The sequence below is a fragment of the Monodon monoceros genome, unplaced genomic scaffold (genome assembly GCF_005190385.1).
Source record: "Monodon monoceros isolate NGI ecotype Baffin Bay Population unplaced genomic scaffold, NGI_Narwhal_1 Super_Scaffold_22, whole genome shotgun sequence".
NCBI classification, from domain to species: Eukaryota; Metazoa; Chordata; class Mammalia; order Artiodactyla; family Monodontidae; genus Monodon; species Monodon monoceros.
The window spans coordinates 113,933,761-113,946,016 of record NW_021703779.1 but is presented as its reverse complement, the minus strand read 5'-3'; the positions used below and the strand labels follow the sequence as shown (position 1 = coordinate 113,946,016).

General features: G+C 44.5%; 1 protein-coding gene across 1 annotated transcript; it reads right to left on the bottom strand.

Moving 5' to 3' along the window:
* Nucleotides 1-6: 6 nt before the first annotated feature.
* CD40LG (CD40 ligand) lies at nt 7-11,971 on the bottom strand. Its single transcript, XM_029239950.1, has 5 exons — nt 11,758-11,971; nt 9,786-9,917; nt 5,686-5,743; nt 3,686-3,748; nt 7-984 (listed from the first exon to the last, which is right to left on the bottom strand). Exons 1-5 carry the CDS (start codon nt 11,911-11,913, stop codon nt 608-610), a joined length of 786 nt encoding a protein of 261 aa, XP_029095783.1. The 5' UTR covers nt 11,914-11,971; the 3' UTR covers nt 7-607.
* Between the last annotated feature and the right edge of the window lie 285 nt (nt 11,972-12,256).

Sequence of the window (12,256 nt, the reverse complement as noted above, 5' to 3'; positions counted from 1 at the left end):
TGTGTGTGTGTGTGTGTGTGTGTGTGTGTGTGTGTGTGTGTGTGTGTAGGAGAGAAAGAAAGGATGCGAATGAGTGTCAGGGTGACTGGCGGGGAGCAGGGTTTTCGGTTCTCCACTGCATTATACTTTCTAAAGTCTGCCCCACCTCCATCGTGGCCGCAGGGACCCAGAATCCACCATAATTGAATGTGAGCTGAGGCTCCGCGTTTCCCTCCGGCATCTTCACTGAGAAATCAAATACATTCTCCACTGAAGGACACTGCAGGCAAAGAAACAAAACTAAACTTGGCTAATTTTCTGCTGTTTACTCAGAATTCGAGCTGTGTGTAATGGCTTTGTCTTTTCACAGGACTCTCTGGATGTCTGCATCAGTGGGGTTGCTGCTTCAGAATATAAGCTCTTATGGAACAGGGCTTTCCTCCGCCTGGTAATTCACTCATTGCAGCCCTACATGCCTCGGGATGTATAATAAATAGTTCTCCATGAGGAGGATCCTAGGGTTATAAATAGGCAGTCCAACGGGCTGCGGTGGGGCGGTCTTAAGTGCTTTGCTGGATTGTGAAGACCGCCAGGGTCAGCCCAGCCGCAACCTGCCAGCTTACACCGTTCAGAGCTTGAGTAAGCCAAACGACGTGAAGCCAGTCCCGTGGCTCACTTGGCTTGGGTCAGTCACGTTGACAAACACCGAAGCACCCGGTTGCAATTCAAAGACTCCTCCCAAGTGAATGGATTGCTGCCCACACGGTTTGGAGGAACTGTGGGTATTTGCAGCTCTCAGTAAGATTCTCTCCGATCCACCTGGGGACTTTAGGCAGAGGCTGGCTATAAATGGAGCTTGACTCGAAGTTTCCCGATTGGAACAGAAGGTGACTTGGGCGTAGATGTAATAGAGTCCTTGTCTTTTCACGGCCAGCTGTTTCCCGTTTTCAAGGGTTACCAAGTTGGTGCTTAGGGTGTAGTATCCTTTGGGGGCCCACTGGAGAACTGTAATGGAGAGGGGAAAAATCCGTGGTCAGGTGGAGCATACAGGATTCAGATTCTAACAGACAATATGGTTTCGTGTTGGATACTGGCTTCACATAGGAGTGGAAGTTTGGGTCGTCAGGGATTCTGAAAGACCCATCCAGCCCTCAGTCTATGGAGGAGCCACGGCTGACTTAAGCTTGGGCAAGTCAATCTCCCTGAGCCTCTCAGTTCCTTACCTGTAACACGGGGCTAATATTACAGCCTATTTCAGAGACATGTGAAGATTAACTCAAGTAACAGAGCACAGTGAGTTTCCTTCTCCCCTTGAGAGCTCTTAAAGCCAGTTTGCCCTTGAACTTAAAAGAATGTGAATGACTTAGAAATCCCAGGTCATAAATTACGCCTGCCAAAATACTCAAAGTCCTTGCTAATACTAACTCGTATCTCGCTTTCCTTGAATTTTCCAAAGTCGAAGACTTGCCGATCTCTCTTGCTCAGCCTCAGCACAGAGAAAAGACCCCATTTCTTCCTACCTGATCATGCTCTTGCAAACCCGATCCGCCTCCCACAGCAGGGACTAAAATTAGGCAAGGAAGTATGAAAATAAACCTGTCATTTCACTGTGTGTTTTGATCTCCCATTGTAGTGGGCGCCACCAACTTGAAAGTGCCTGTATTCTTGTGGCTAAGCCGAAGTACCCACCAACAACGTGCCATTTTTCTCGCCTGAGATGTTGACTGGGTTCAAAGTAGTGTGTGCAGCCGATTTCAAATCTCAGCCCCCACAGACAGCTAGACTGCCGGGGGTGGAGGGTGGGGAGAAGTGAAAGTATCGATGCATTTGCTTCCTTGAGCTTTTATTTGAGCTCCTATTTGGTGCTCTTAGGCCTATCAGGGTGCAAGACCCCACCTGTTAAGACTCATCCTTTAGTAATTAGGAAAGGCATCCTGCAAAGCCTGACATTTCTTGGGCCTCCAGATCACTCTAGAAATGCTTCATTATGATGTTTTCACTTTTGGACCATCTGATTGAGAAAACATGGGCAGGTTCCCTATCTTTGAGTCCACAAAGTTTATATTTGTAAGTCCTTACCTAATTTTCATCCTTGCTGTGAGATGTAGGTCAAGTTTGGAGCAGCGTGACCAAGTAGATCTGAGAGGCTTGTGGGGTAAGAAATGTGACTTTCTTCTCACCTGATCCCCTGCAGACCTACTGTGATGCGGACTGTCAACCATGCTAGGACCAACAGTCATCAGGGGCCTTTCGGCAGAATATGTGAGCATTGTGAAATCTATGCAAGGCAAGCTATTCTTCTAGGAGGTGTCTCTGTTGCTGGCATCCATCCAATCTGGATGAGACTGTATCATGTGGATGACCACCCTGGACATACCAGATATGGTTGTGATATTCTCCCATAAGTGTATTTTATGAGAAAGGGGTACTTGGCAGAATTATTAAATATTGTGGGGTAAGTGTTATTAAAAAGGGCTTTATGTTGCTCTTCTGACAGCTAAACTGCAGTGAAGTAGCTAAGGAATGACACCTTCGTTTCTATAGCGCTTGACAGAATAACTTTCTTCTATATTAGCTGATTTGATGCTCAGAGTCACCCTGTGAAGTGAGACAGGAAACTGCTGTGAAGGTAAAGGGACTTGCCCAAGGTCACCCAGCAAGTGGTAGTCATGGTTCTTAAATCTCAGTGTTCAACAACTTTCTATCCAGTGCTCGTTACTCCTGTACCATGATCCAGGATAACTACGTATGCATTATGCCCACCGAGAAGCCCAAGCCAACTCCAAGATGAGGTCCTATCTCCTTTCCTCTCTCTCTCTGTGTCTCTCTCTATATCTCTGTCTCTCTCTGACACACATGCGCGCACACACACGGGCACACACACACACACACACACACACACATACACACACACACACACACACACACACACACACACTGCTTAGAACTCCGTTCCAGAGCACTGTGTTAAAGTTTTCAAAGACTGCTCTGATGCTCTTGGCCTGCATTTATGTAGATAGGGGATTTTATGCTAGTGTGCATGTTTCCATCCATTTATCTGATGTGCCATATTGTCCAACACCAGCTATCGTGAGGTACAGATTTGGGGGAAAAAAGTCTAAGGGCTAGAATCATGGCAGAACGCATACGGAAAGAAAATCATTGAGAGTTGAAAAGATTACAGTGTGTCGTCTGTTGTTACTTCACTGGAAAATCTAACATCCTGGTACCGATTGATCTTTGCAGAATGATTTTACCTTTAATTTCCCTGAGGTTGGCCCCAGTGAAGCTGGGGCTAATCATACAGGGATTGGCAGATGGCAGGAAATACCCCTTGAGGCCCATTTGCATATAGTGAAGAGGGGTTAGGACGAGGGATGCTCCCAGTTAGCAGGTCACTACGTGCCATCTCTTCTGTGTTATCAGAATAATGGTCCCTCCACCCAGTAATTCATCATGTAGAATCAGCCACAGAGCAAGAACCTAATGAGAACGTCGGGATTGCTTCCCACCTCCTTTTGTCCCTTCAAGTCCCATCTGTGCATTTGAGCCTACTTTGAAGACAAGGGCAAATGCACGAGGCGTGTCTGGGTAGCTTTGTAAATTGGCCCCCGGAGGAAGACAGGAGCCTAATTGTTAGGCTGCCTTGCTTTAGCCTCCTGGCCTTCCCCCTCGGGTGGCTGATGCTCAGATGCTTTGGACTTACCAGATGCTGTTTTACTACTGGCCTCACTGATGACATGTGCCGCGATTTGAGGATCCTGATCACCTGAGATGAAACCAAAGACCAACTGTCAGGCCAAAGAAACACAAAACTGGCCACAGAACGATTTGGTCTAGTTCTGTAGCTGGGTCATAGAGACTGTACTTAAATAGGTTATGTGAAAGGAAGGATAAGATGGCCTTGAAATCCCTTGAAACCAGAGGGAAATGTTGGTTTCTAAAATCTGAACAACTGAGTTGGGTATTTACACCGAGCCCATTCTTCCAATCGCCATTCAGTACTTGACTCCGCTTCACATAGACTGACACAGGCTAAAGAAAATGATCTTCATTAAACACATTTTGAATCTTGATTTGAAGAACAACTCCCATCCATTGGTCATCTTAGTGGGCCCAAAGGCCGTGTCTGCACGCTTAGCTAGTAAAATGCTTATGGTGTCTGATTTGGTCAAGCACTGGCCACAGTGTTATATCTACCTCTAACTGTTGCTCACGTAAAAGGTTTGCTCCTTAATTACACGTACTGAATCTCCTAAGTGCAGACACGGTGTGGAAGTTGGTTTGTTTTTTTTTTCCAGTAATGAGCCTGGAGCCGGACACTTTGTAGGTGTCCTATGAATAACGAGTCAAGCTGCATGACCTAAATGACCAGCTTTGTTAAGTGTATCATTTTCCCAAAGACTGCTAGGCAGCACCCACATGAACTGTTTCCTCAAATTTCACAGCAATTAACAGACAACATGGTACCACTCAACATATTTTACAGTCATTCTGAAAGCAAAGCCTTCATGGAAACCAGGTGACCCTTTGCATCCAAACCAATGGTTAAAGCAAGCTCTTTGCCTCAGAAAACAGTATCTGTATCTCTGTATGTGTGTATGTATTTCTTTGTGTGTATTAAATTTACGCAAGCCGTACCATCTTTTACACTGACTTTGTGATATAGCAGTTTATCTAACAACACCCATCTACCGACACTCCATTTTCCCCATACTCAGCTGCTCGGGTCACTCCAGGCATTATTGTATTTGGTTTGGGGTGCTACATTCTAAAAAGAACAGAGAAAGTTAGTGTGTCCAGAAAAGGACCTAAACGAGGACAAGAAAAAGCCTGGAAAGGGTCATAGGAGAAACAGTGGGAGACACTGAGAAGGTTTACCCTGGAGAAGAAAAGGCTCAGGGGCCATGACTGTTGTTTTCAACGTATGGACAGCTGCTGTGTAGAATAGGAATTATATACTTTGTTTAGTATGGCTCCAAAGAGCAGAACTCGATTCAGTTAGTGGAGATTATAAGAACAAATTTCAACTCCAGAGGAGAAAAGCCTTCTCTCGAGTATAGAGTAATCTTATTATTATAATTATTAGGGCTTTTCAAAGATGGCCCAGGCTGCTTTATGAGCTAGAAGGTGTCTAGGCATGTTTGATCAGACAGTCAATGGTCAGTGCTGTTGAGAAGGAGATTCGTGATCCGGGGATGGTGCAGGATTTGAGAACCGTCAAGGTCCCTTCCAACCCTGGGATATTTGAGATGCTCTGACATCAAGAACAGGGCAAAGAACAGCGCTGTCACACTGAATCACTCCTGGGTCTCCGAGGCTCCCCTGGCCATGTTTCCCCATGAGAAAACTGTTATCGTTGAGTGATGAATGACACCGCTACCAAATGCTGACCGTCTTGTCATCTCATCCTCTGTAGGTGGTACTAGGCTGTATGGTTGCTTTGATTAAGGTGTTGAAAATAATGTGATTTCTTCATACTTGGTATCGTCAGCACTAAAGGAACACAGGCTTCACTATAAATATGTCCATACAACTCCTTTCTAAATCACAGGCACCAGAGAAGGTATTGATTTGGCAATTGTGTTCCTGTTTTATTTCCAGGGCTACAAGTTCCCTGATCCAACACTGGGTTGTTCAGTATGATCGGCCTAAAGCTTCCTTTTAGTTTTTAAGTATTTATAGAAATGGTAAAGAGCAACCTACCTTTGTGCATTTCAAAGTTTTTTTCTTTCTTCTTCACTTCTTTGCTTTGCATTATACCCTAAAATAAGAATCATGGCAAAAGGTCATTTTGACAGGAACTCTGGCGGGGGCTTTGGAGGGAGGTTTCATTCATTTGGCACCTGCCATTACTCTGTTGCCTGTTTCTGGTGAAGATTATCATATAGACTCAGGTTCTGTCATCAATTCCATCCTACCGATTAGGAGCCCATGGCTTTGACAGATGAGCTGACAGCCCAGTAAGCCCAGGGGTGAACCTGGAAACAGAATCTGGGCTTTATTATCTTCCAGTGCTCTCTCCAGACCAATGACTGCCATCCTGACCCCTCCTATGACCCCAACCTCCCTGGCTTTGACGAGTAAAATAATGCTGAATGGGGAGCAGATTCTACCCTGGGAACTGGTATATAGAATATTATTAACATAAACCATGGTGTGTATCTATTAGAATAAAACTGGTCTGAAATCTCTTAGGAAATGGAAATAGTAAGTTTGACCTTGGGAAGAAATCCCAGACTATGAAAATATCCTCAGACTTTTAAAAAACATTTTGTTGTCCCTGTCAATGGGCTGAAGAGATTCTCTTGTTGCTGGTTGCCTTGTGTGGCCCGTATAGGAAACTCAGGTAATCTCCCAATGCGGCTGATGTTCCAAGCCAAACGCAGCACTTCTTAAGGGGTTTCTTCTCATTAGCAACTGCAGGAAGGCTAGAGGCACTTAAAGAAGCTAGCAGAGAGTGCCATCTACACAGATTGGAAGGTAATAAAGGCTGCTGTTGCCGTTTTAAAGATTTAAAGATACTGAATAAAAGGCACGGTGGGCTTAACGGGCAGGCATGAGGTCACCCAAGGAATCTGAGGCTGAAGCCGACAGTAGAAACTGAGATCACGTTCCGAGGCTGGGCTTAACGCTGTACTCTGAACACAGATAAGGAAGGCAATAGTATTTTCACATCTTCTGATAATCAAAGTCCTGTGTGCCTTCCAGTTCCTGGAATCAATTTTCTACAGCGCCCTTCCTTTTCGTTCCTCCCCAATAAGGTATTAGTGTTGTTACTGCTGAGGGGTTCCTTGCACGCTCGGCTTGAGTGCCAGATGTGAGGGTGTAAGTCATGGAGCCTAACCGGGAGCCCGTGCCTCAAAACTCTCACGGGGCCCAGAGCTTCAACTTTCCACTTGAGCTGAAGTGTGGCAGTGTGAAAGTGCTGCAACAGGAAAATGTTTGTGAGATAACAAGCAAACAAATGAATATTTCGTGTCTTTTCAAAAGATGGAGTGTGGTGATCGAGGGTGAGATACTTTTAGGCTAGGTGGTTGCATTGGTGTCAGGGCTTGGCCAACATGAAAATGTGAAGTCAGCAAAGTTTGCCCTTTATGCGCCCGGCCTTGCCTTTCTGTGAACTCTGCCCCAGCCACACTCCCCAGAGCCTTTTTACCCCTCTTGCTTCACTCCCCACCTCAACTGAAAGACTTTTGAAAGTTGACTTTCAGAAAATCTGGAATTAGTTATTTCTCTCTTAGTGGGAACTCCATGTGGCAGGGTTGGATAGCTTGACCTTTAACTCGAAAAGGAGATGCTTTGACCTTATCAAAGACACCTCGGGCATTGGCGAGCAGACAATCATGGAACTGATCATTCTAGCAGGGAGCTGGGGGGAGGGAGAAAGTTTTAATGTGTAATTATACTATTTAAAATGCCGCCTTCATCTACTCTAACATCAGCCCCGAATCCCATCTTCCACCCAGAGTGACAGCTTGGTGCGACCTGCCTCAGGAAATAATGAGTTCCCCGTCACTAGAGGTGTTCAAACAGAGATTGAGTGACCTCTGGGTAGCGGCTGTGGGGAGAAGCAGCAGCTCTGGGTTGATAATTAGATCTGATGATTTCGAAGACCCCTTCCTGTGATTCAGGCCTTGGGTTGTTCTGGACCAATCAGACTGTGACCCAGAAAGAAAGGCTGCTAACATTAGCTAAGAATATAAATAATCCAGTTTGGGGGTTATTTTGTAGTTGGCCTGTTGGGTTAAAAAAAAAGTCCAAAATATTGTTTTAGAATGAGAAGTTTCGGGGAATGGATATTGGAACGGGGGTCAATCGTTGGAACAGGACTGGGGGGCTGGAGTACTTTGTGTCTGATTGTCGTGCGCATCGTTGGCGCAGATGACGTTGACTCGGACTCCACCCCGCAGCACTGGAGGCAAGGGGCTTCCTCTGTTGCACGGAAGGAGCCCTGGCGGACATGCCTCAGAAGGTCTGCCTTTCCAGAGTATGAAACTTGGGAGCTGTCACTTTTTTCATGCAAGCATAAGCAAAGAGGCCAAACTGACTTTCTTCCTTACTTTTGTCCTGGGTAGCTGATTTGGGAAGCTTTACATATCCAACCTGAAATACAGCCGGGAGGAATTGGCAGTACAACTGTAAAACTCTCAGTAAGAAAGAGGGAGGGAGGGAAGACACCAACAGCCACTCTCACTGCCTTTGGGGGTAACTGAAGTCTGATCACATAATTACAGGATGTCAGAGCTGGTAGTGCCCTGGCAGATCATCTCAGCCCTCTCATTGGATAGATGAGAAAAATGAGGCCCAGAGAGGTGAAGTCATTTGCCCAAGGTCACACAGCCCAGCACATTAAATATGCTACTTGGATTATTAAGCGTTGTTCTCAAAGTGGCTTTATTCCCATTTAAATTTGCAACACCTTCCAATACCCTGTAATACTGGCCAGAAGCCTTGAAGAACTAGAGAAACTCAAATCGTTTTCAGGCCTTGCAAGTAAAGAGTTAGGAGTCTTTCTCTAAAACCTAGATTAGTGTAAAGAACCTAAAAGCCAGCAACAGATTTGAGCTTCATTCTGATCCCCGTAGGTGACCCAGGAATAAGCTTTCAGAGTCCTCACTACTGGATTAAAAATGACACACCGGGGACAGTACAGGAGGACAGGAATAAGCTCAGAAATAAGCTCTCAGGTCCTTCACTCCCAGGTTAATTACACATTATCCACATGTGAGAGCTAACTCCTGTTGGTTTCTCCAGATACCCACCCATCTGGCACAGTGCTGCCCTCAGCCTGGATGCGGCCTCCTAGTCACAACCCCCAAGCCCCCTGAGGGCCCAAGGTGTCTGACTCAGTGTTCTGAGGGGGAAACAGGCAGAAAGGCTTCTTGCTGTTCTTCTTCTGGAGGAAGAGCTCCTAGACCCCTTGTCTACAGCGATGGAATTAATGTTGTGGGCATGTCCTCAGTAAACGGTCTAGAAACTCCTGCTTTAGGTACCTATCATAGGCCACTGCGGTTACTTCATGCTGGGCACCAGTCTGTTGGGCTAGAAGGCTTCAGACTTTCTGCCTCAGGTCTTGATTGGCCCTAGAGGGGACTGACTCCATGAGCAGGTGGTATGATACAGGGTCTGGTTCGAGCGGTACTGAGACGGTCCATCGCCAATTGCCCACACCTCTCCTCACAGTAAAAGGAAAAGATTTCACTTACATGGCACCTGAAATCCCATCATGAGAGAAGCGTTCCTTCATATGTTAGAGTCTATCAGTGTTCAGAAGTCCCCACCGCCCCCAGTAAAGGCAAACCCTTAACCTGTGGCCTGACGACGCTGCGGTGGCCAATGGTTATTGCTTCTCTGGGAAATGGGGATCAGACCCTGGGTCCACAGTGGGAAGGCATCAAGGTTTGGATGGAAAGATAAGAAAATTCAAAAAACAAACTTGGTAGACTTCACCCTTTTCCCTGAGGCATCTGCATGTCTGAGCTCATGTGCATGTGTGAATGTGCCCATGAGAGTGTGTATCTTCCCCAGAGAGAGTCTCTTTTGTTCTTCTTAAGGGCATTCCTTTCAACGAGCACACTTCCAACTTTCCTTTCCCTTTTAACCGTAGGATTTTGGCTTCATTTTTGCTTTTTTGATACACATACCCATATATACATGTATGTACATATGTATGGCGATATGTATCTATAGTATATATATAACACGTTTAAATTTTACATGGTCACGTTTTAGTGTCCCAACCTAGCAGGTTTTCTCAACCAAAACTTTTCAATGACACTTTTCCCAACAACTGAGGTCCTTACCGTGACCAGGTCTTCAAACCGGCTTCGAATTTCCTCACAGTTCAGTAATGATAAGGACCCCTCTCCTTTGCTGCATCGCTGTATCGTTTTCATGAACACAAAATCTTCATGAAGATTCCTTTCATCTTCTATCTATTTATGAAATAACAGGGACATGAGACATTGTACTTCTGTCTGCCTCTACAATCACTTCATGGCCTCAACGACCTGAGGAGGACTTTGCAGATATAAATGGGGCATAATAACAAGTTAGTATACTGGATTACTGATATCTGGTATTAGCAGTTTAAAAAATCTACAAAAGCCAGCAAAGAAAATGTCATGTGGTCTGCAATGCTAGGTAGAAATCACAGCTATTCTAATGAAATTTCATCACAAAGGGTACTTTTTCCCATGTATTGTAGCAGCAACATTCTCTAATGGTCATATTTCCCATTGCTTCAGTAATGATTGGTCATTATAAACACAGTCTATAAAATAGTTTTCTGCTGAGCTAATTTGCCCACTTAGTTTTAGTGTTTGTGTTGCAGTGCTTTGGTGAAGGTAATTTGCAATGTGTATCAATGACTTGAGTTCTAATTACATCTCTCTCTTTTTAAGTTTAGTATTTGCAGAAAACATTTCCGTTTTTAAAGAAATCATCTTTCATTCCCAAAGGTAATGAGATATTTTATTTTCCGATGTCTTAGAATAAGTAAATATATGGAATTCACTTGTTTAATCAACTAATTCTGTGCCATTTTCTTATATTCAGATTACATTTTTAGATTCAAAACAAGATCCAGCTAGCCGGTGGCTTTCACTGTCATTAAGAGAACACCCAAGTGCCAGGGTAAATTTGAATCTACCCAGGTCAGTATTTCCCCTATAGAGGCTAGGCTTATGTCCAGGCATTTGATTGGCAGAGCCCAGCAGACCAAACACAAACAAACAAACAAACAAGCAGACCCAGAGCCCTGCTCTTTTCTCAGCAGTGAACCCTAAAATTTGAGTAACCCAAGAATTGCCTCAATTGTTCCAACTCCACCTTATCCCGATAGAAAACCTCCTGGTCTTAGTTCAAGATTGGCATCCTGATAATGGCCACTCACACATCCCTGAGAAAACGCAGTCTCCAGATGCTGTGCATCCACAATTCCCACATCTAGACTTTTAGGGACAGCCAAATAATGGACCAAATTTCTCCTTTTCATCTTTGATTGGTATTTTTTCAACACAGCCAATAATGCTTATGAGTGGAGGTGGGTAAACGCATGGAAACAGGATAACTCCTAATGGTTATTTTTCTTAAGAATGCAGAACAACCTGCTAACTTCCTCCACTCTTTTGTTCTGTATGTCCAACTGTTTAAGAACGTAAAACATCTCAGAGGGAAACTGAGCAGCTTGCAACTACAATCAGCATTTGAAGAATTATACAGAGAACGCCACTTTCAGGGACTTACCCATGTCTATGCTAACCTGAAACTATGCATTTTCAGCTCAGATTGATGCTCTCCTTGTCTAGTTGGAGACTTAGAAGAAAAACAGTTGTCTCCATCAGAAAAAAAAGAGTTTACTTTTTAAGCAAAACCTTAGCAAATCATTATAGCTCATGTCTACGTAGTGCTTATTTTGTGCCCGGCTCTGGTCTTAGCTTGAATTTAATCTATGAGGTGGGTACCATTAACATCCCCATTTCTCAAATGTGGAAACTGAGGCATAGAAATGGCAAATAACTTGCCTGGGATCACAGAACTAGTAGGGGACCGAGTCAATATTTGAACCCAGCAGTCTGACTCCAGAGCCAAGGTTCTTGACCAGAGAAAAGAGTAGAACATCTCACTAACTAGACCACAACCACTACGCCACAAGACCACTTATCTATTTGGGTTCTTACCATTGTCCATCATTTGGGTAGAACTAAAACCAACCAACCCACACATCTATAAGAACCCCAAATTTAGTTAATAAAGGCCTACGGTTCATCTTACCTTGTCCAATCTTCTGTGAAGATACACAGCAAAAAGCGCTGACCCAATCATCTGGGTGATAAGAAAAACAGTCAGTAAATACATAAAAATTTTCATACTGACGGGTGGTCCAGTGGCCACAGAGCGGGGAGAAGGTTGGCTGTACGTTTCGATCATGCTGCGTTCGAGTTGAAATGATGTCTTCTGACCGAGAAGGTGGCAGAGGCAGCATGAGAAGACTGTCAAAGTGGCCACCTTACTCAGGATTAGTTAAGAGCGCACAGTCGTCGCAGCCCACACTTCCTGGAAAATGTGCTTCGCAGTCTTCTCTCCCAGCAAAAAAAGTTACGTAAAGGTTTTTTTTTTCTTTTTTTTTTTACCTACCCATATCATTCACTTCCAGGCTTTCCCTTTCGTTAGTAAAGAAGAAACAAGTTTCTTCTTCCATACATTCATTCTTGCCTTGAAATGTCATAGACTTCTTAACAGACAATGGCAGTACTTTCCTATCGCTGTCTAA

Excerpts from the sequence above, each read along its gene's own strand:
- CD40LG (XM_029239950.1), bottom strand. The coding sequence starts at position 11,913 with ATGATCGAAACGTACAGCCAACCTTCTCCCCGCTCTGTGGCCACTGGA. Across the intron at positions 5,744-9,785 it reads GGTTTGAAGACCTGGTCACG|GGTATAATGCAAAGCAAAGA; the intron begins GTAAGGACCTCA and ends TTCTTATTTTAG. Across the intron at positions 3,749-5,685 it reads AAACTTTGAAATGCACAAAG|GTGATCAGGATCCTCAAATC; the intron begins GTAGGTTGCTCT and ends GTTTCATCTCAG.